The 22,272-nt window shown below is 54.8% G+C and overlaps 2 protein-coding genes across 11 annotated transcripts in view; one reads left to right on the forward strand and one right to left on the reverse strand.

Annotated features, from left to right (window-relative positions):
• Positions 1-1,243: 1,243 nt before the first annotated feature.
• On the reverse strand, positions 1,244-9,638 carry ADM2 (adrenomedullin 2; the record flags this gene model as incomplete). The annotated part of the gene is made up of 3 exons (XM_081879427.1): positions 1,244-1,982; positions 8,829-9,350; positions 9,514-9,638. The coding sequence occupies 3 exons, from the start codon at positions 9,636-9,638 to the stop codon at positions 1,589-1,591; spliced, it is 1,041 nt and encodes a 346-aa protein (XP_081735553.1). The 3' UTR covers positions 1,244-1,588.
• Positions 9,639-17,584: 7,946 nt separating this feature from the next.
• Positions 17,585-22,272, forward strand: part of SBF1 (SET binding factor 1) — a 46,288-nt gene continuing 41,600 nt past the window's right edge. For all 10 annotated transcript variants that reach the window (XM_081879593.1, XM_081879599.1, XM_081879596.1 and 7 more), the window contains exon 1: positions 17,585-17,737. In XM_081879593.1, coding sequence (XP_081735719.1) covers positions 17,635-17,737 — 103 coding nt within the window. In that variant the 5' untranslated portion in view covers positions 17,585-17,634. The remainder of the gene's footprint in view (positions 17,738-22,272) is intronic.

Genomic DNA, 22,272 nt, shown 5'->3' on the forward strand with positions numbered 1-22,272 from the left:
CATAGAAATACATTTCATAAATACAGTGGTGCCTCGCAAGACGAAATTAATTCGTTCCGCAAGTTTTTTCTTCTTGCGAGTTTTTTGTCTTGCGAAGCACGGTTTCCCATAGGAATGCATTGAAAATCAATTAATGCGTTCCTATGGAGACCGCTTGCCAGGCTGGCGGTGCGGAGAAAGGCTTTTCTCCCCACCGCAAGCCTTCAGGACAGGTACGGGAACAGAGGGGAAGGCGCGCAGCGCTTCTCCTCTGTTCCCGGGGCTTGCGGTGGGAGGAGGGTTTTTCCTCCCCACCACCAACATTCAGAAGAGCATTCTGAAAGTTGGCGGTGGGAAGGAAAACCCTCCTCCCACCGCAAGTCTTCAGGACAGCCATCCGAAGGCTGGCGCGGGGAGAAGGTCTCTCCGCCCCACCGCCAGCCTTCGGAGCAGCCATCCCAAGGCTGGCGCGGGGAGAAGGTCTCTCTGCCCCACCACCAGCCTTCAGAGCAGCCATCCCAAGGCTGGTGCGGGGAGAAGGTCTCTCCACCCCACCGCCAGCCTTCGGAGCAGCCTTCCGAAGGCTGGCGGCAGGAGGAGGTCTCTCCGCCCCACCGCCAGCCTTCGGAGCAGCCATCCCAAGGCTGGCGGCGGGAGGAGGTCTCTCCGCCCCACCGCCAGCCTTCGGAGCAGCCTTCCGAAGGCTGGCGGTGGAAAGAGGTCTCTCCGCCCCACCGTCTCTCCGCCCCACCGCCAGCCTTCGGAGGAGCCTTCCGAAGGCTGGCGGCGGGAGGAGGTCTCTCCACCCCACCGCCAGCCTTCAGAGGAGGTCCGAGGACTGTGGGGAAGACGCGCTGTGCTTCCCCGCTGTCCCGGAGATTTCCCTATGGGCTTTCGTCTTGCGAAGGAAGCCCATAGGGAAATTCGTTTTGCGAAGCGCCTCCAAAACGGAAAACCCTTTCGTCTAGCGGGTTTTCCGTCTTGCGAGGCGTTCGTCTTGCGGGGCACCACTGTAAATATAAAGGAAGGTGGTCTAGTCTGTCTGGCTCTCACATCCTTCAGTTTGCTTCGATGGGTGTTTGGCTCTTAGGCTGACTGCTTGTCCCTGCTGAGCCGCAAGAAGCCTTTCTCGAGTCTCAAGGGACACCCGGAGGGGAGGGGGCTCTGGCATTTCTTTTTACTGTGAGTGGTACTTCCTCCTAGAAATGGGCATGGCCTCATGCCCACCCCCAAATGCATATGAAAACTCCCGGCAAAAGAAAGGCCACCACTTAGATGTTTATTATTTTCCATAACAAGTGCAAGTGTGGGAGTTGTGTATGGTGTGCCATTGTGCACAGTCCTTCCAGCCCTCATGCACCCGCCTCTCCTGCAGGGGGGTCTGGGGCGGCTGCTTTGCTCCTTTCCATCAGATGGCCAAGACACCCCTCGGCCGGCTCTAGTCAGGGCCTGGGCCCTGGTTGCTTCTTCACGGCCCCCTCCAGCAGGGGGGATTCCCTTCAGTGCAGAAACCCTGGTCCAGACTGCCAGAGAGGCCAGGGCAGCTGCTCAGAGATGTGCCAGGGGGCAGGCAGGAGACCCTCTCCGGTCCTGGAGTCCGTTGCTTCCCTCACCCGTAGCTGTGGGGGCTGCTGGGGTTCATGGGGGCTGATTCCTGCAGTCCCAACTGGCCCTTCAGAAGCCAGAGTCGATGGCTCAGGTTCTGCACTTGGCAGGTGCCCAGGGCACAGCCAACACGCATCAGCTGCGCACGGTGCAGGCGGGGGGCTGCCTGGCGCTTTGGACGGGGGGCTGGAGTCCACGGGAGCCGGTGCTGGAGGAGGCTGCCAGGCTGCTGGGGATCCAGTCTGTGCCTGGGGAGGACGGAGAGGTGGAGCCGGCTTCCTGGCGTCGCCACGGGAGGCTTCCAGGCCGGCCACATTCTGGCCGTCTTGTCCGAAAGCTCTTCTGTCATCGGCCGCTTCTGCAGCCAGGCTGGTGGGTGGCTTCTGGCCCAGGGCTTCCTGCAACGAGAGGACGAAAGAGGTGCCATGAGCTCTCGCCCTCCACTGGCAGCAGGAGGGAAAGAGGCATGTTGGAGCAGGAGCACAAATACTTGCAGGAGCTGGGCTCATGGAGCAGCCACAGCCTGTTTATAGAATGTGGAGGGCCGGCTTGGTTGCCCTTGCCCAGAAACTGCGCTCACAATTCTTTCTCACGGAGGAGGAGCGCTCGTCACAGGTGAGTCTGCCTCTCCATGGGATGGTCCAGGCAGGGTGAGAGTGAGGCCTGTCAGAGCAGAAGAAGCACAGACAAAGGCCCAGCCTGACTCAAGAAGAGGGCTCTGTGGGGGAGGCGGCAGATCTGGGTCAGCATGTTTGGGTGGGTGTACAGCGCAGCCTCTCGGGGAGAGAAACCTGTGGGTTGCCACTGTGGTGCCAGGCCCAATTCAAAGCACTCGTGGTTGCCTTCCAACCCCTAAACAGCTTGTCAGATGCTCACCTGGAGGCGCGCATGGGCATCTCCAGGACCTGGCTAGCCCTGAAAGTCAGCAAGGAAGACCCCACTGCCAGAGCCTCCCGACAGGTGCATCTGGTTGGCACTGGACACGGGAGACAGGGTCAAAGAAGGGCAAGCCTCGCAGCCCGGGCGAAATTTCCTATAGCCCAAAGGAATCTCCATCTCCACAACCCCACTGAGTTTCAGGGCTCTGGCGGGGGATCCCCCCCCCACACACATCCTAACAGCAGCAGGAATAAGGCAGTTTGGGACATGCACTTTTTTGAGAATGGGCTGCCTGAGAAAGACCCTTTTGCCTCCAAAGTCATAGACAAGAAAACCAGACTGTTCCCTCCTAAAGTCCACTTTGCTCAGTGTGACTCACTCTCAAGAATCCAGGCATAGGACAACAGTCTTGGGTATCTTTCTTGGAGAAACACGTGTGAGGTCTGGTACTGGGAGTCAGAAAATATGACTTGGTCTTTGTGTGTGGAGCTTGTGCAGTGTGTGGGACGATGGGCACCCTTGCTGTGTGTGTGTGTGTGTGTGTGTGTGTGTGTGCACATGTGTACACTTGTATAGCTGTGACTTGTGTCCCCTTCTCCCTGCTGTGTCCTTTTATGGCCAATAGACTTGTTGGCCTCCCAGGCCATTGGAGATGGTTGCCATTCTCAGAGACAACTGTGGCTCTTCCACTCACTCCCATTTAAAAACTTCTGTATTTGGGTTTTCTCTCAGAATTAATTACTATAATAGGAAGCCGCTTTTTAAAGGGCTCCCCCCCCCATCCTCTCTGTGGGGGACCCAGATCCTGAATGAGATCATGGGAGAGGAGAAGCAGGGGCAGAGCCCCCTTTTGGGTGGGGAGATGAGCTCCCACGCAATCCAGGGACGGGTCCCCCTGCCCACGTCCTATTGGGAACCTTGGAAGCTGCCAAATTCCAAGTCAGAGCTCTGCTCCATCTGGTTCAGTACTGTCCGCACTGACTGGCAGCAGTTCTCCAGCGTTTCAGGCAAGGTCCATGCGCAGCCCTTGCACCATTGCGGATTGGACCTGGACTCTGCATGTGGAGCGGGTGCTCTGTCCCTGAACTATGGCCCTGCTCAGATCAATGTGGCAAGAAGTCGGCTGGGGCAGAAGGAATATTTTACACATTTAAATGAAGGAACATTTAATTGCTTGAAACTGGTAGACTTCAACCTTGGCTTTTGCTTTTGTTAAAAGCTCAACTCTTGGCCTTTGTAACTGAGCAGAGGCAGACCTGCCTGCCTGGCCATCCTCAGGGGAAGAAGCTGCTTCCCGGACGGTGGTTCCAGGAAGGGCAGCCCCCCACCTCTGTGGCAGGACACAGCAAGGGGGGGTCATCTCTTGAGGGCCATGCTCTGCACCAGCCGTGAAGCTGAGACTCGTGAGCTGAGCCCAGAAGCTCCCTCTAACCCCAGCAGTCCCTCCTTGAGGACCTTGGATGGCCTCTGCCCTCTCCGTTTGGTCCCCTGTGAGGCCAGGCCCCTCTTCCCTGGCTGCCTGGAGAGGCATCACGGCCAGCACGTCTCTCTGGGTGGCGGCAACCGCCTCTTCCAGACCACAAGAGAAACTATGTGTGGCGCAGCCCTGACGCAACCTGCTGAGCCACCTTTTCCATTTGAGAAGCGGGATGGGGCGGGGGGAGAGAATGAATGAGGAGAGAGCATGTGTCAGGTTGGGGCATGGAGAAGGATGCCAGCTTCCTTCCACCAGGGAAGAGGAACTGGTCTGGAGGAGCGGAGGAGGCGGGAGAGACTGGGAGATGGCCAGAGGGAAGGAGCAGGGCGGGAGGCGGGGAGGAGCGCAGGCAAGGCAAGGCAAGGGAGCTGTACCTGCCACAGGACACGTACGCTTGGCAGGCAGGCAGGCGGCAAGGAGGGAGCGGAGGCCAGCTGCATCAAAGGCCCATAGCCCACACACAGGCCAGGTTCAACAGCCTCTCTCCAAACCCTCACCACAGTTTCAGGTAACAGGACAGGAGGAGCTGCCTCTCCCCTCTACAAGTGAGGGCGCCTGGCACAGCTGCAGCTGGGTGTGATGACTGCCGGGCTCTGCACAGGCCTTGGTCCTCTGGCCTGTGGGGCGTGTGTGAGAGAGAGATGTTTGCTTCTGCAAATGCAGCCTAGGATTGCATCAGCTTTTTGAGCCGGCACATCACACAACCAGCTTCTCTTCGGTTTGGGAGCCACTAAGACCCCGAGATCGTTTCTGCACACTTGGTTTCCCCATCCTATACTTGTGACTCTGATTCTTTGCACAGAGGCGGTTTTAGGGTAGCGCAACTGGTTCTGCCCCACTGGGTGTTGGCACCACAGGGGGCACTGCAACAATGATGTAGAATGGAGAGGGAGAGACGGGGGGGTGTGCCAAATTTTATTGTTGCACCACTGAAATTTGAGAGCCCAAGAGCCGTCCCTACTTTGCGCCTACATGCAGGACTCTACATTTATCACTGTAGGTTTTCATTCTCTTGGTTTCAGCCCAGACTTCCAGCCTGTCAAGATCTTTTGAACCTGTACTCTTGTTTTCTGAGGTCCTCATCCCCTTCCCAGCTTGGCATCAGCATCCTCCAGACTCCAAGTAATCTAAAGGAATGCTGAGCAGGACAGTGTCCCTCGGCACTCAGCTCAAGACCTCCCTGCCGGCTGGCCGGCCGACACAGAGACACTCATCGTGGACACTCAGTGGACACTCAGTGGACACAGCTGCTCAGCCAGTTTTAGATCCACCACAAAGGAGTGTTGTCCAGCCTCTATTTTACCTACTTGTCAACAAGGTAACGTGGGAGACTTTGTCAAATGTTTTGCTGAAATCAAGATATACGATGTTCATTGAAGATAAAGCAACTAGACTAGTCACTCCAGACTAAATGACAGGAGGGAAGGTTGGTCTTGCAAGCCATACAGTTGATCAACCCATTCTGGCTCCTAGTCATCCCGCCCGGAAACCAATGTCCCCACTGGAACAGGGGACATGTGGATCCAGAATTAGTCTCCACAGTCACTTTCAGACTCATTGTTAAAACCGTGTTTATGGAAGACAACATTTGCCCACCTCCAGACATAAACACCCATACCTTCCTTACCCCCCCCCACGCACACACACGCACACGCAGACACACGGAGAGAGAGGTGATTCATTGCTTGTTTTAGTCACAACCAAATATGATTTTTAAACTGCTGACCATGACTTTAGTAATTGTTTTGGATTTTAAAAAAACACCTATATTGTAAGCCATCCTGTGTGGCAAAGTGGGGTGATATAAATACTCTGCTCAAACAAGCCTGTCTGCCAACTACCCGTCCTCTGCAGCTCTTCCACTCATCCTGGGCGTTAACCCTCCTGACACCATCCTCCCAGGTGCGGAATGTCTCCGCTGCCTGAGATGTCCCCCTGCTTTGCTCATTGCAGTTCCTACTCTCCCATCTGCCCTCTGCCCAGTACTTCCTTGCTGCTTAGCCTTGAATCAGCCTTGTACTCTGGGCAGATTCCATCTGCCACAAATGAGCATTTCCTGCCATCCCTGGATGGGGTGCAGGCAAAGCAGCATCTCTTGCCATTAGCTTGAATAGGAAAAATGCCGCAGGAGCTGATGCAACAACCGGAAGCCTGTAGGGGAGCCACAAACCTAAGCCAAAAATCATAATTTGCATGTCGCAGTAGGTGCCTCAATAAAAGTTTGTCTTTCAGCTGGGAAGACTCCAGTTCCAATCTCTGCTTGGCTGTGCTGACCCTGAACCAGTCTCTCTCCCTTAAGGTGTTCTGTTTCACAGGACTGTTGGGCCGATGTGGGTCTCCCTGGAGGAAGGGCAGGTGGGGCTGTAATTCATTCCCCATCCTGCTCTGCCATTGAGGGCCAAAACCAAAGACAACACAGCAGGAGGCAGGAGGCGCTTGTGGGGACCACGGTCTTCTCTTGCTTGGGGAGCTGTTCCACCCGCCTTCATGGAAGCCTTGCTTGCTTTTCCATCTCCAGGCTCCCAAGTGCTGCATGGCTGAGGGGAGGAATGGTTCAGCTGGGCTCCCATTCATCCCCTGAGCTTCCACCTGCTGCTCACCCCCCTTTAGCACTAGAGCAGGGGCTGGAGGGACCAGAGAAGATGCTGGCATACTGCCCAGCGGTGGTCCCAGGCAAACAGCTGGATGCCCACAGACAGAGGAGGGAGCAAGACACAAAAGTCAGCCCCCCCCCAATGCCTTGGCCCCTACCCCCATCCTCTGAGCAGAACTCGTGGGCTGCAGTGGTCAAAGGTCTGCAGGGTCTCCCCACCCCCCACTGTGTCAACACACTGCCTGGAGCTGTATTTTCAACAGCAGCAGAAGAGCCTTGGGGAGACCCACCAGTCCTTGGCTGAAAACCCTCCATCTTTCTCTGCAGGGACTGGCAGCCTGCCCACTGCCCAGCGGGAGAGCCAACAGCTCTAGTCCACAGCGCAGCCAGCAGCGTGCCCAGCCCTCCTGCTCCAAGCTCTGCGGAGCCCAAACGATGTCCGCTGAACCCCTGCCTGCCCTTCTGCTGCCTTGGCTCAGGGGCAACTCTGGTTCAGGTTCACTTCCCCCCAGCCATCCGAGGGTCAGGTGACGAGCCAGACATCCAGCCCTGAGTGCCTGAACCATCACCCACTCAGCTGCTCCCAGCCTGGCTGACAGAAACGCTCTTGACTGCCCAGGTGCTTGCAGTTGAAGCACCCAAGGGTGCCAAGTCATGCCACACTCACATGCCCCCCCCACAGTTGCCAGCTGTGCAGTCAGCAACTCCTGAGGACACTCACAGCAGGGATCGATTTCCTCACAGCAGGGATCAATTCTCTCTCCCTCCCTCCCTCCCTCCCTCTCTCTCTCTCTCTCTCTCTCTCTCCCCCCTGTACTTGTGTTAAGGCCCAGCTCACCCAAACCCATTTTCTCTCTCATGTGCCCCCTCCCAGCATAAGTCTCGTTTGCGCACCCACCCCCTTTTCACAGAGAGGTATCCCAATCAGTATCTAGCTTGGCTTGATTCCTTAAGCCACCCTCTCTCTTAGCAGGCAGGCTTTTTCCCAGGCAACATGTTCAATTGTATATAGAATTTATTTAACAACATTTATATACTGCTTCATCATCAACGGAACCCCTAGGCAAGTGTGTGCATGTGCCTGCTTGTATGTGCGCTCTGCGTTTGTGTGGCTATTAGAGAACTTCCTTTGCCAAACCTTTTCACGAATGGGAGCTCTACACTAGTTCAGTTCCTTGCTAAAGGGGACACATCCTCCTGCTTGGATGGCAGAGAGGACGTCTTCATCATGGCGCAATGGGCCAGTGCGTCTGGCTGTTAACCAGAAGGTTAGTGGTTCAAGCCCACCTAGGGATGGCTGTGGGCAGGATTCCGGCATTGCGAGGGGTTGGGCTAGATGACCCTCGGGACCCTTCCAACTCCACAGTTCCAGGGTTCTAGGATGGTTATTGCTGCTTTATCGTGGCTTCTCTCATCTGCTCCTTGAGTGTTTTCTGGAGATGATGATTTATTAAATTTGTATGCCGCCCCGAACCCGCAGGTCTCAGGGCTGTTACAAGCGCCTAGCGGAGGTTTGCCTCCACCTGCTGTCGCAGAGCTTGAAAGGAGATCCTCGCAGGGCTGAAGCGGGTGGCAGGCTGGCACCCCCATTCCAGCCCAGGACAGAAGCACAGCCCCCAAAATCCAGGGGAAGGGGATTCCTTCCTTCCCATCTGAGCATATTTGGGGGTATCCCGACCACCACCCCCATTTTAGGCGAGAGATCCGGGCTGCTGTGTATAATGCAGGGGGGGGCGAGCAAAGGGTCTTTCTTTAGACTGGTCCCAACCGGCGCAATTCAATTCTCCCAAGAGTAACTCCTGGAGCCCCCCCCCCCCAACTCCCTGCCCCATGCAAGGCGCTCCACCGCGCGGCTCCCGAACACGTTCGGCCATGGCGGGGGTCGCTCCTCTGCCTGAGAAAGAAGCCGGGTTCTCGGGCCGTTCCCTGGAACTCCCTTCCACTGGACTGCACGCCTCTCCCGAAGGGCAAAGAGGGATTCCGCCCCAGCTGGCAGGGGCGAGGGAGGGGCATTCCCTTTTCCTAAGGGAAATTCCCTTATTCTGAATAGGATTCCTCGTAAGAAAAGGGAAAAGTTGACAGCTCAGCGGCTCCCCACACGCCCCACCGCACTCTCTGCAAGGGGACATGAAATGGGGGTGAGCAGGCGGGCCTCTGTCGGGGCAGGGCTCCTGGTCACCTCCCGGCCCCATTTCAGGCACCCACCCCACCCCCACCCCACGGCTGCCGACCTTCGCCCTCCCTGGAGGGGACGGAGCAGGAGGAGAGTTCTCCGACGGGCGGACGGGGACTCACCTGGGCGACAGCGGCGAGATGCGCCCCGACAGGGCGGGCGAGGCGGACTGGGCGCCCGGCAGGTGAAGGAGCAGCGGGAGGAGGAGGAGGAGGCGACAGCGGCTGATGCAAGCGGGCTCCCGGCGCAGCTGGCGCTTCATGGCGGCGCGGGGGGCGGCGGAGAGGGCTTCAGGGCGCGAGGACCCGGTGGGGGGCGCTACCTCGCACGGGAGCCGCTTGGCTCCGGTGCCGTAGTCGGATGCAATTCTGGCTGGTGGAGCTCGGGCTGCCCGGTCCTTCGGAGCGGAGAGAGTTTCCCGGGAATCCTCGACGGTGAGCTGGACGCCGCGCTGGCTCTCCGGGACGGCTCCGGGACGTATGACCCGCAGCAGCAGCAGCAGCAGCAAACTGCCTCCCCGCGCCGTCCGACGCGGCTTAAATACCAGCCTCCCGGCCCCTGGGCGCTGCCCGGGCTGGCCAAGCCTCTGGAGGCTCCTTCCGCGACGGGGCGGGGCATCCCAGACCGCCACTGACTGGCTGGGGCTGCCCGGGAGAACGGGGTGGCCGTCCGGGGTCGCACCTCCCCCAAGCTCCCACGGGCCGCCCTTGCTCTCTCTGCGCTGACGACCCCCTCCCCGCCGCGGGGACGAGGGGAGTCGCAGAAACCGGGGGGAATCCCCCGTCGAGGGCGCCTTCGGGTTCCTGCCTGCAGGGCCTGCGCCGCCCACTAGAGGGCGCCTGGACTCCAGGGCTGGCCAGGGATTTGGTCGCCTCGTCCGAAGAGACAAGCCGCAGCAGAGGGACTCCTGGCCGGGGGTCTGCGCGGCTCATTTCTTCCCCAAGAGCCCCCCCCCCCCATCCTCGCTGGTAGCCCTCTGCGCAGGCAGGGAGGCGGCCCGCTCCCCACCCCACTTAGTGGCCAGGCCTGCCCCTTCCGGAGCGAGGAGCCCTTTGGACTGGTCCCCGTCTCCGCAAAGCACACCTGCCTGCCCCACACCTGAGGCCCTCTTTCCAAGGGATGTCCGGGTGGGGCAGGTTGGGAGTCTTGCTGGCACTTTGGATTAGCTAACTGGTGGGGAGATCGCGCAAGGGAAAGGGGGCGCAGCTGACCCCCCCAAAACAGGGCTTGCGGCCACCGTGAAGCAGCTGGCAAAGATGAAATGGGTCCTCGCCCTCCTGTCAGAGGGGCTGCCGAGGATGCGGGAGCTGAAGATCCAGCCCCCGGTCAGATCCAGTTCCCTCCCCCGCCCCACCCTCTGGCTTGGTTCTGTGTATTTTCTACTTTGCAAATGAAAACTAGCTTGGCTTTTCTGGTCTCATCAGCGTTTAAAAAAATGATTTCTTTGCAATTCGTGACCTCTCCATTTTAATATCACTTTGGAGGCTTCTCACTAAGTGTCCTCTCAGCAGCTCAGCAGATCTTTAAGAGGATCTCCAAAATTAGGTTAACAGGAGCTCTGGTTGTGCACAAAATGACCCCTGGGGACTGGCAGAACCAGGGCAGGATTCCTGCCAAGGAGGCCAACTCCATGCCCACCTCTGTGGGGCACAGGAGAGGCGGGCAGGTTCCATACACGGAATGGGGCAGCATTAACAACAACAACAACAACAATAACAACACTGCCCTCACTCCCTGTCTGGCCACCCTCAGGGCCAAGGACTAGGATGGGGTTGCTGAGTCAGCAGTTCCTAGACATTTTTCAGCCATCCGGCCCCTGATTCCATCAAGCTATTCCTGGTGCCCCCTACCCTGTCCTACAAAAAGCAATATTCAGAATAGTGGTTTGCATGACCCACTATAGAAGAGAACAGCACAACAGAATTCAAAACAGGAGCAGCTAATTGAACATTTATTCAAAATCCAATTAAAGTTACGTAGTTTAATTAATTTGACAAAAGTGATGAACTTGATCCAGTGATAGATGCTTCTCAAAGCCTGGTGGTCATTTATACCTCCAGCCCCCGCCCCATCACCCCCTGGCACCCCCTTGGGGAATCCCAGGGGGTGGTACCAACCACTCCGGGAACCACTGAGCTAAACCATCTCATTTCTTCTGCCTTTTCTCGCTTCCTTTCTGTGGGAAAGAGAAATCAAGGAGAACCAGAAACCAACAGGAGGCAAAGGGAGGACATTTTGACACCCGGTGGTCAAGAAGGTGATCATCCTGCCTGTGTGGGGATAAGCCAGTGGAGGGGCGTCTTGTGGCTTCTGTTTTTTAAACCACCCTTAAGAAGACAGTTTCCCCCTTTGCCTCTGAAGACCTGGTGATCCCACTTGGGGGGGGGGGCGTCCACAAACCCTGCGAGGAGCCTCAGTGCCCCCTTGCCCAGTCAGGTACTGGCAAGGGGGGGGGGGAGCAGAGCCGGAGTCTGACTCAGGGAAGAGGCAGGTCAGGCAAAGGAGGGACCAGGGGCATCCCCACCCTCTCCTGCCCCACTGTCTCCCAGAACCAGCGGGAAGAGCAGAGGCAGCTTCCAGGCAAGCAGAGGTGGGGGGGGGGGAGATAAATAAGGAGGTGGAGGGGGTGGCTTCCTGCTGCTGCCAATGAAGGATGTCAAGGAAATAGTTTGTTGGAAGCCAACAAGAGTGGCGGGGATAACCCAGTCAGACGGTTGGCATCCTCACCCTCATCCTCTGCTCCACAGAGTGAGGTACAGTATAGCTGCCCAGACACAAGGCTGGTTTGCGTGGGGATTCAGGGCAGTGGAAACTGCTGTGTCAGCTTTGACCATAGTCAGCTGTCTCCCGTGTGCATTCCTTGGGCTGGGGAGGGCTCCTGACACCCAGCAATGCAGGAGATGATCCCAGGGCAAGACTGGATCACAGAATCATCAAATGGTAGAGTTGGAAGGGACCTCAAGGGTCATCCAGTCCAATCCCCTGCAATGCAGAATGTCTTTGAACTGTAAGGCTCCTGGGGCAGAGACCTGGCTTGGTGTTGTCCTTCTATAGGACACAGTTGGTGCTTTAGAGTTAAAAGCAGAAGGACCAAGCATGGGCAGAGCCGGGATGTAGGTTGGGGTGGCAGGCTTTATGGGGGGGGGGGAGCAGAACCGAGGCATCTGTGACATAATTGATCGGTTAGTATTTTTATTGATTTACTTGATTTAGGGGGCCAGCTGCCCCTTCCTGCCCCCTGGCTGTGCCCATGGTACCAAGGGCAGTCACAGTCTCCAAGAGAAGGGAGAGCTGGTGCTGTGGGCATCCGTGGGTGGGTGCTTCTTCCACCACCTGGACACCCAGAGCCCCCACTGGTGAAACGGGGTGGGTGTGTCAGTGTCTCGAATTGAAGGTGCTGCTAGAGCTGGCTTGCGGTGTGTGTGTGGGGGGGGAGTCCATGCAGGTAATGCCAGAGTCAGACAGGCAGCAAGCAGAGCCCAGGAGGCCTCTGTCCCTGAGCCCCATTTCTAGAGGCGGAGGCTGCCTGGCACCCACAGACCAGGGACCTGAGCCTGGCTGGCATCGTGAGCCTTCTGAAGGAGCCGGTGGCAGGAGTCCACGCTGGGCTCCTGAAAGGTGTCCTGGTCAGCCAAACTGCTTTCTCAGACTCTGCTCTGGATTGAAGGGACTCTGAATACCTGAGGGAGGGAGGATTTGCCAAGGAAGCATCTCATTGGCAGAGGGGCCCCACCCCCAGCATCTGCCCCTGTTCAAGCGTATAGTTCTCTCCAGTCAAGAGAGGGCATTGCAGCTGCCCTCACCCAGAACAGGAGCAGGAGGTGTGATGAGGAATGCAACCTGAACCTTTTAGACAGCCAGGCTTATGCACAGTGCTGCTCCAAAGCCTGGAAATCTTTAGAAACAATAACCCATAATAATTTCCCCTGCTGATACAGGAAACCTGGGCCAACTGCATGACTCACAGGCTCAGGGGCCAATAAAAGGACCCCTCCCAAGATTCTGTATTGCTTCATGCAAGCAGGGAGCAGCAAAATTGCAAGAAGGCAGGCTCTTCTCCATAAGTTTCACTTCTTCAGAATCGCCAAATAAGGTGTTTGCTTTTTCTAAATGAATGGACTTGTGAGATCCAGGCTTGTGGCTGCACTGGGGTCACAGGCTAGACAGACCATGGGCCACACTTGAGCAGACTGCAAGCAAGTTTGCTGACAACAAGCCAGCCAAACACACCTCTGCCTTGGCTTTCAGTTCCTTGAAGGTGGATGCTTGTGGTGCAGGAGGAAGAGGATGAAGGCTGAGTGATAGGTTTCCTTTTGCAAGGAAGATGAAACACCAGTTTCCCTTGCACAAGACTCCAGGATGGAGAAGCCACCAGAAGGTGCAGCCCATCTCCCTCATGCAATGCAGGAGACCTCCATCTGCCTATGGGGTGGGAAGGCCAGCCATGGGTCCCAGGGGGCAGGTGGGGGGAAGGCAGAACTCCCTGGGCAGAAGGGGATGCAAGGGTGCCAGGAGGACGGGGCCAGCCCATGACCAGAGAGTGATGCTTCAGGCCTTTTTCCTAGCCATCTTGCTCACTAATTCTGACCCAAAGCAGAGAGAGGCTTTGTTTCTCCAAGTCAAGGGGGGCTTGAACCTTCTTTGGCTACACGCCAGCAGCAATTCCCATGGTTTGAGCTGGGAGAGAAGCGTGTGAGCTCTCTGGGGCTGTGGTGCCGAGTCCAGCTTAGGAGGCCTTTCCCTGCAGAAAACCCACTGCCGGCTCCCGTGTCTGGGAGGCAGCATGAAGCCTAGTCCGGACTGTACAGGTCTGGGATGAATAAATGCTGGGAGGTCCCTGTCCTTTGGCCCTCATCTGGCCAAGCAAGTAGGGCTTGCTTTCCCGTCCACTTCTCTGCACCCTCCAGGCCAGATGCAAGTATGGTCACCCTCAGCCCAGGCCGTCTTCTGGCAAGTGGTCTGCAGAAGGAGAACGTTTTCCTGGCATCTGGTGGGACTAGATGTGGCCGTGACCGTAGGATGTGGAGAGGAAGCAACATGTATACCGTGTGTTTCACTGTGTTTCTTAACTGTTGTTGACACCATGGCCCCCAAATGTAATTATCCTGGCACTTGCTCTGTGTCTTAATCATCTTGCAGCTGTTGCCAAAGGATAATCTTCCTCTTAATAGCAGACAGCGCACCCCAGTTGCCAGCTTTCATGTTTGGAAGAGGCTGACTCATATTTGTACCATCCAGATTCTGGGATTTGTAGCATCTGACAAGCTGCATTAGAACTGCCTTACTGGATCAGATCCGCTAGTGCCCACATTCGGTTAAAGCTGCACTGGCTGCCTGGCCCCTTCCAAGCCCAGCCCAAAGTGCTCTTTATGGCTCAGGACCCCGATACCTTCTGGAATGCCTCTCCAGATGGGAATGCATCTGGGTGCCTAAATCTTCAGCTGAGGCCCCACTCCTTGCATTTTTAATATATTGTTGGAAGCCGCCCAGAGTGGCTGGGGAAACCCAGCCAGATGGGCGGGGTATAAATAACAAATTATTATTATTATTATTGAAGGAGAAGGGCCTTCTCAGCCACGCCTCCTGCCTGTTTGATGCTCTCCGCGGGGAGGGCCACCTGGCACCAACACTGACATATTTTTGGTGTCAGGTAAAAACTTACATTTCCCCCCAGGCTGATGATGATCTTTTTGCTGTTGGTGTGCTGCCAAAACTTCCTGCGGCTGTTATGGTTTGTTTGTTTGTTTGTTTGTTTGTTTGTTTGTTTGTGTATATAAGCGGCAACCCATTTTAGTAAGCTTCTCCTAACCTAGGCTGACACTGAGTCCAACAGTTGAAGGTGCCTCACCTGGGAGTCAGCATCCTGAAGTCAGTGGGGTTTGCTGCAAAGCAGATGTGTCCAGGACTCCAGACCGACAGCCGGCCCCCAGAGCACCTGCCCTCCCCTCCCCCTGACTAGTCTAAGCCTCTCTGTCTCCCAGGGGAATCTCATAGAAATGAGCAGGTGTCACCAACCTCTCAGGACTTTCTTTTGTCTGGCAGCTGGTTCTCTTCCAGTTGGATTGTGTGCAGAATGCAAGGAGGATCTGCAGCCAGCTTGCCTGCCTCCTATCCCTTCAGCCGACAACACTGGGAGGCATCAAGGAACAGTGGCTGACTCAGTGTTGGCAGAAGCGGAGAGGCTGGGAGCTCGATCTTGCCTGCCCTCTGTTCTTCTAAATCTGGCAAGTCTCCCTCCAGGAAGGGATCTGAAAGTGATCCAGGCTCCGGAAGGCGGCTGGCAAAAAACGGAGACCCTCAGGTCGAAGCAAAGGCCAAGTTCCGTAGAGACACATGGTTTTAGCCTTCCACCTTGCACATGTTGCACTATGGAAAAGAGACACACTGAACGCCTCATAGTGTCAACACACATTTAGTATTCCTCACCCTCTGCTAACACTTTTGCATGTGGTCCTTTGTATTGATCCTGGACTTCTTACCCTACTGCATGCAAAGGTTAAGTCTCTTTTGCAAATCAGAGAGGATTATAGGACAAAGCGTTCTGGGGCAATACTTGGAAGGAAAAGGTAAGTTGAGCTTTATGCCCCTCGCCCAGGACAACACTGGGCTTCCCCAGCCACTTCTGATCTCATTCAATGTGATTATGTACAAGGTTAAAGGCTAACTTTCGGGGGGGGGGCTGGGGGATGTGCACAACCAGGTGCCCAACAGGAGACAGACCAGCAGAAAGGCCAGAGGGGCTGGGGGGTGCGAGGCTACAGAACTTGTGCAGCTGAATAGGTCACTTCAAGCCCAACTGCCAAGCCCTATTTGTTGTTGTTGTTTAGTCGTTTAGTCGTGTCCGACTCTTCGTGACCCCATGGACCAGAGCACGCCAGGCACTTCTGTCCTCCACTGCCTCCCGCAGTTTGATCAAACTCATGCTGGTAGCTTCAAGAATACCATCCAACCATCTCATCCTCTGTCGTCCCCTTCTCCTTGTGCCCTCCATTTTTCCCAACATCAAGGTCTTTTCCAGGGAGTCTTCTCTTCTCATGAGGTGGCCAAATACTGGAGCCTCAGCTTCAGGATCTGTCCTTCCAGTGAGCACTCAGGGCTGATTTCCTTCAGAATGGAGAGGTTTGATCTTCTTGCAGTCCATGGGACTCTCAAGAGTCTCCTCCAGCACCATAATTCAAAAGCATCAATTCTTCGGCGATCAGCCTTCTTTATGGTCCAGCTCTCACTTCCATACATCACTACTGGGAAAACCATAGCTTTAACTATTACGAACCTTTGTTGGCAAGGTGATGTCTCTACTTTTTAAGATGCTGTCTAGGTTTGTCATTGCTTTTCTCCCAAGAAGCAGGCGTCTTTTAATTTCGTGACTGCTGTCACCATCTGCAGTGATCATGGAGCCCAAGAAAGTAAAATCTCTTACTGCCTCCATTTCTTCCCCTTCTATTTGCCAGGAGGTGATGGGCCCTGTAGCCATGATCTTCATTTTTTTGATGTTGAGCTTCAGACCATATTTTGCGCTCTCCTCTTTCACCCTCAATAAAAGGTTGTTTAATTCCTCCTCACTTTCTGCCATCAAGGTTGTGTCATCTGCATATCTGAGGTTGTTAATATTTCTTCCGGCAATCTTAATTCCGGCTTGGGATTCATCCAGCCCAGCCTTTCGCATGATGAATTCTGCATATAATATGAATTCTGCAAGCCCCATTGGGGGCCTCTAAATTGGTGGGTCCTTGGGAAGTCTGAAACATCTGTCCTAATCCTGGCTCTCAAATGGCTACTGGTCCTGAGGGCCACACTCTGCCTCCCCAGTCAGAGGCAGCCGGGCTTCTGGTCACAAGGAGCTGGAAACGGCAGGAGGGGAGAGTTGTTGTTGTTGTTGCTGCAGCTGCTGCTGCCCCAGTGGGCGTCTGGTTGGCATTGTGAGAATGGGATGCTGGACTAGATGGGCTCCGTTGGGCCGGATCCAGCAGCCAGGCTCTTCTCATGTTCCTGACAACTTAGTGAAAAGGCCCATTTTAAAGGGCCATGGTGAGGACTTAGGAATGTGCCCAGCTGTGTTCATGAAGCAAAGTATTCCTGCACTTAAGCCTAGGATGTTTATATACGTAATTCCTTGATAGCCAAATTGTAGTCTTTTGTCATTTTAAAATTTATTGGCGCGTTCTGTATTTTGCATTTTCCAATGCTGTGTATTTCTACGTTTGGGTGTTTGCTGTAAGCTGCTTTGGGCACAGCCAGTGCCGAATTTACGTATAAGCTAATCAAGCTCTTGTTAGGGCCCCACTCTCTTGGGGGCCCCCAAAAAATTGAAAGGAAAAAATAAAACTGGACGTACATTTCCAAAATAGAATTTAAAAAACAAATAAAATCAAACCTCCATGTTGTGTAGAGGCTGCTGTGATGTACATATTTTGCTAGGTGCAAATGCCTTGAGATACTACCTATGAGGTCCATCAGTGACCATAAAGCATATCTTCAACCCAAAAACAGCGACCATTTGTTGTTGACAAAGGACGGCTGGACATAGAAAGGGCCCCATTCCCTTCAGGAGCTGAGGGCCACATCAAACCTCAATCCGGCCCTGCTCGACCGAGAGGGCGCAAGCTCTGGGAGGGAAGCGGGCGGGCAGAGAGACCCCGCGGACCCTCCGCCGCCTCCGTCGGAGGCCCCGTCTCACGAAACCCGGCGGCGGAGGGACCCGGGGGCGGGCGGGCGGGCGGAGGAAAGGAAGGAAGGAAGGAAGGGGCGGGCTCTGGCCCTGCGGAGGGCCAATGGGCAGCCTCCCCGGCCGCCGGGCCCCGCGCATTGGCTGGCGGGCGCCGGCCCGGGCTGGGTCGCATCCCGCCGCCCAGGCAAGATGGCGGCGGCGGCGGCGGCGGCGTCTGAGGAGGCGGCGGCGGCAGCGGGAGGCGGCGCGGCCGGGCGGGGATGAGCCCCGGCGCCCTCGCGCCCCACGCCGCCCTCGCGCGCCTGGCCATGGCCCGCCTGGCCGACTACTTCGTGGTGGTGGCCTTCGCGCACGGGAAGCGCGGTGAGTCGGGCGGGGGGCGGGGGGCGGGGGGAGGCGAGGCCCCGCCGCGGAGCCCCCAGCAGACCCGGCCCGGCCCGCCAGGCGCCCCTCGGCCCAGTCGGAGCCCCCGGCCCGGTCCGAGCTGGAGAGGCTGCCCGGGGGGCGCCGGGCGGGCGGGCGGGCGGGCGGGGGGGGGCGGAAGGGCCTGCGCCGCGCGCCCGAGGTCCGCGGGACGGAAGCGGCCGGCCCGGCGCCTCCTCGCCGCCCTCTCCTGCCAGTGAAGGCAAGCCGGCCGCCCGGCTCCTGGGCGCAGCCGCCTCGGGCCGGGGGCTTGGTTTGCTGGGCCCGCCGGACGGCCCCCCCCCCCCCCGGAGCGGCAGCTGCACGCAGGTGCACGTGAGAACCCGAGCTTGGCAGGTGCATCGCCCACGTGGGAGGCTGCGCCGGATGCAGATCCCGTGAGAAGCCCCCCCTGGCAGCCCCCGGTGCGCTGCGCGGGTGTCGGGCGGGTTTGGGGCGGGAGGTGGGGCTGAGCGCCGAGGGGGAGGCGCAGGGGCGGGGATGGGTCTCTGGAGCCCTTCTGGCCTGGGGGGGGCCTGGGGTCCCGACTAGGCGCTGCAGCTCTTCTTCTGCTTCCTGGTACCTGAGTCATCAGGCAGATCCTGGCCCGAGAAAGGCCGGTCTCTGCGTGTCGCGCAGGTGAACCTGCTGCCGCCTCTCTCTCCTCTCTCTCGGGCTCCCTCCTCTCCGGGGCCCGGGGCCCGGGGCCTCTCTCGCCCTGTCTTTCAGGGTCTCTTGGCCGGTTTCCGCCTCTGGAATGCATTGCGTGGCAGCTGCAGAGGAGGAGGGCTTTTCGCATTTAGGGTTTTGTTGCTGAAATTGCCTTGAGAGTTAGACGGAGGGGGGGGGTTTGTTGGGTTATTTTGGGCAACAGTCTCCTCCCACACGCCTGTTCCATACCGAAGGAAACGGGTTTCTGTGCTCTTCGGTCTTTCTGTGGCACAATGATGTTTGACAGCTCCTTTTTGGAGGTATTCAAGGAAAGACTGAATCGACATCTTTCAGGGATGCTTCAGGTAAAGAGTCTGGAATTTCAGAGAGAAGGGCCTTGGGGGACCATTCATTGCAGCACATTTCCTTAGCAGGCTATCTTCTAGCTAAAACTTGATGTTTCAGTCTTCTCCCAGCTTCCTCTGGAAGCTTCCAGGGAAATATTTAAGTCAGTCTTTTACATTGCAATTCATACGTTTCTTAAACAGTTGCTATGACAATTAAATAGTAGTTATTAAGTACATTATTCAGCTGTGATTCCTGCTTTGGAGGGGATTGTAGATGATCACTGGGGGTCCCTTCCAAGTCTATAATTCTGTGGAGCCTTTATAACATCTAGGAGTTTTATCCAGAGTCACTTGTATAAAGTTGGCTGTTTGTTTTGAAAAAAGTATTACAAAAAAACCCAAGTAAATAAAACCCATTCAAATTCTCCATAACATAAGCCACTCCAGCCTCAATCCAGCAGATGGGACAAAAATTACTCATGCAGCCCACGTGTGTTTTGCTCTATAGATATGTGTTAAGAAAGGGGAGCAATTGTGAAATCAAGGATTTCTGTTTGTCTCTTGGTACCCACGCAAGGACTTGCTGCAAGATCACTCACTGGAAGGCTGTCCAGAAATAAGAGCTGGTATTCACTGGCAGGAAAGAGAGGGATGCGGTAGATGTGTGTGCTGTTTGGCTGCCATTGGCTGCCAATGTCTAAATAGTCACAGTTTGCACATGGCATGGCATGTTTATGATGCTTGACTTCAAAAAGTTTCCTCTTTTTGCCTCCATTTTTTTTTTACTTAGATAAACAGATTCCATGGAAATGGATTCATTTGTAAGAGACGGACAGTTCAAGCGTTTGCTGATCTGCTTTTAGTCACAATTCAACACATTGGCCGTTACTTTTATAGAATTGTGCAGCTGAGGTTTGGGAACAATTGGGGGCCTACCTTCTCCATGAGATCAGGAGGAAGCCCATCTCTGGGTCCCATATGGGAGGGGGCCTGCTGCTCAGTGGGCGCACCTTGATGATGGGGCTCCTTGACCCTGGCAGTATGGCCAATCCCCTCCCTTACGAGGGAGCTGGGTATGTTTAGCCTGGAAAAGAGGAGACTGAGAGGAGATAGGTTAGCCGCCTTCTAGTATCTGATGGGGCGTCACGTGGAAGATGGAGGCAGCATATTTTCTCCTCCTCTGGAGGTGGCAGGATCCAAGTGAAGGGCTTCAAGTGACAGGAAAGGAGATTCTGACTAAACAAGAGGAAGAACTTTCTGACAGTAAGAGCTATTCGACAGTGGTAAGGATTCCCTTGGTAGATGGTACACTCTCCTTCCTTGGAGGTTGTAAAGAAGAGGTTGGATGGCCACCAGTAACCCAGTTTTCAGGCGCCATGTGGCACCTAAATTGTCTACCTGGCTTTCTAACACTGATTTACACCAGTTCCCAATTTGTTACGGGGCCAAGTTCAAGGTGTTACTATGGGTATATAAAGCCCTTAACAGAACAGCAATATATTCTCCAGAAAACTTTAACGGTTTAGTTAAGCATGCTATCACTGAGTAAATTTTCATTTAACTATACACATCAAATTTAAATTCCCCCCCAATAGTTTCCCAGATTATTAAAAGCTCCAGCCTTATTTCAGACATCATGATGTATCAAGATATCACAATGTTTAGCTGGCAATATATCATGATATTGAAAACCAGATATCGCCCAGCCCTAGAGTAGATGTGATCTTGTGGATGTAATCTTAGAGCCTCTGTCTATAACAGGGGTAGGCAATCTAAGGCCCGGGGGCCGGATGTGGCCCAATTGCCTTCTCAGTCTGGCCTGCGGATGGTACGGGAATCAGCGTGTTTTTACATGAGTGGAATGTGCCCTTTTATTTAACATGCATCTCTGGGTTATTTGTGGGGCCTGCCTGGTGTGTTTACATGAGGAGAATGTGTGCTTTTATTTAAAATGCATCTCTGGGTTATTTGTGAGGCATAGGAATTCGTTCTCCCCCCCCCCCCCATATAGTCCGGCCCACCACATGGTCTGAGTGACAGTGGGACAGTGGACCGGCCCATGACTGAAAAAGGTTGCTGACCCCAGGTCTATAATCTTTGAGAATTCTGGGAAAAGAGGTGAGGTCCTGTAGACTGGAGGCAGGCAGATGTCCTCATCTTCAAAAAGGGGGGGGAAAGAAGATCCAGGTAACTACTGACTGGTGAGCTTCACATTGATATTGGGAAAGTTTCTGGAAAAGATTATTAAGAAGATGGTCTGTGAGCACCTAGAAAAGGGTGCTGTGGTTACTCAGCATGGGGTTCTCAAAAAACCAGTTATGCCAAACCAGTCTCATTATTTTTTGATGGAGTTGCAAGCTTGGTGGATCAGGGAAATGCTGTGGGTGTACTGTATCTCGATTGCAGTAAGGCTTTTGACAAAGTCCCCCATGATATTCTTGTGGCGAAGCTGGTAAAATCTGGGCTGGACGAAGTAACTGTTTGTAGCTGGTTGCCTGCCCAAAGCCAAAGGGTGGTCACTAATGATTCCTCATCATCCTGGAAAAAGTGACAAGTTGGGTACCAAAGGCTGATTTCTTGGGCCTGTTGTGGTAACCAGAGTTCGGAATTACCAGAGCGCAAGATGCATTTAGCATCTAAACGTTCTCCATTTGCGAGCACCTCCAAAAGTCCAGGTGCCATTTTTTGCACCTGGTTGACACTCAAAGATTATTGAAATGTATGTCCTTTGAAGGCTCAAAGTATATGTTAAGGACAGACTATATGTTATGGAGTTTTAAAATAAAGAGTAGTGTGTTTTGAAAACGGGAAGTATGGTATCAATATTTTTCAACACTGTTAAGCATGTATTAACAATTTCTGCTAAAAATGTGCTATTAACAATGTGTCACTTATGTGAATTGCATATTAATTCATGCTTATCAAAATAATAAATAAAAAGTGTTGCTGACCCCCGCAGAGGTGACTAGACATTCTGTTTTGGTGCCCATAAACCAGGTCCCAGAAGCCATTTGCCTTCTAACTTTTCTATCCCAGTGATTGTAAAGGTTTTGGATGAAGGAATTGAGGTGATGCTCATATTTGCAGATGACACCAAACTGCGAGGGGCAGAAGACAGAATCAGGATTCATGATGACCGTAACAGATTGGAAAACTTGAATTTCAAGAGGCTGTTGTACTTAGACAGGAAGAACCAACTGCACAAATATAACATGGGGGACACGTGGCTTGCCAGTAGTATGTGTGAAAAGGACCTAGGGATCTAAGTGGACCACCAGCTTAACATGAGTCAACAGTGTGATGCAGCAGCGAAAAAAAGCTAAAACAATTCTAGGCTGCATCAACAGAAGTCTGGTGTCCAAATCAAGGAAAGTAATAGTACCACTCTATTCCGCCTTAGTCACACCACACTTGGAGTACTACTGTGTCCAGTTCTGGGCACCACAATTTAAGAAGCATATTGACAATCTGGAATGTGTGCAGTGGAGGGTCTGGAAG

This window comes from Podarcis erhardii (genome assembly GCF_964252035.2).
Source record: "Podarcis erhardii genome assembly, chromosome: 10".
NCBI lineage: Eukaryota > Metazoa > Chordata > Lepidosauria > Squamata > Lacertidae > Podarcis > Podarcis erhardii.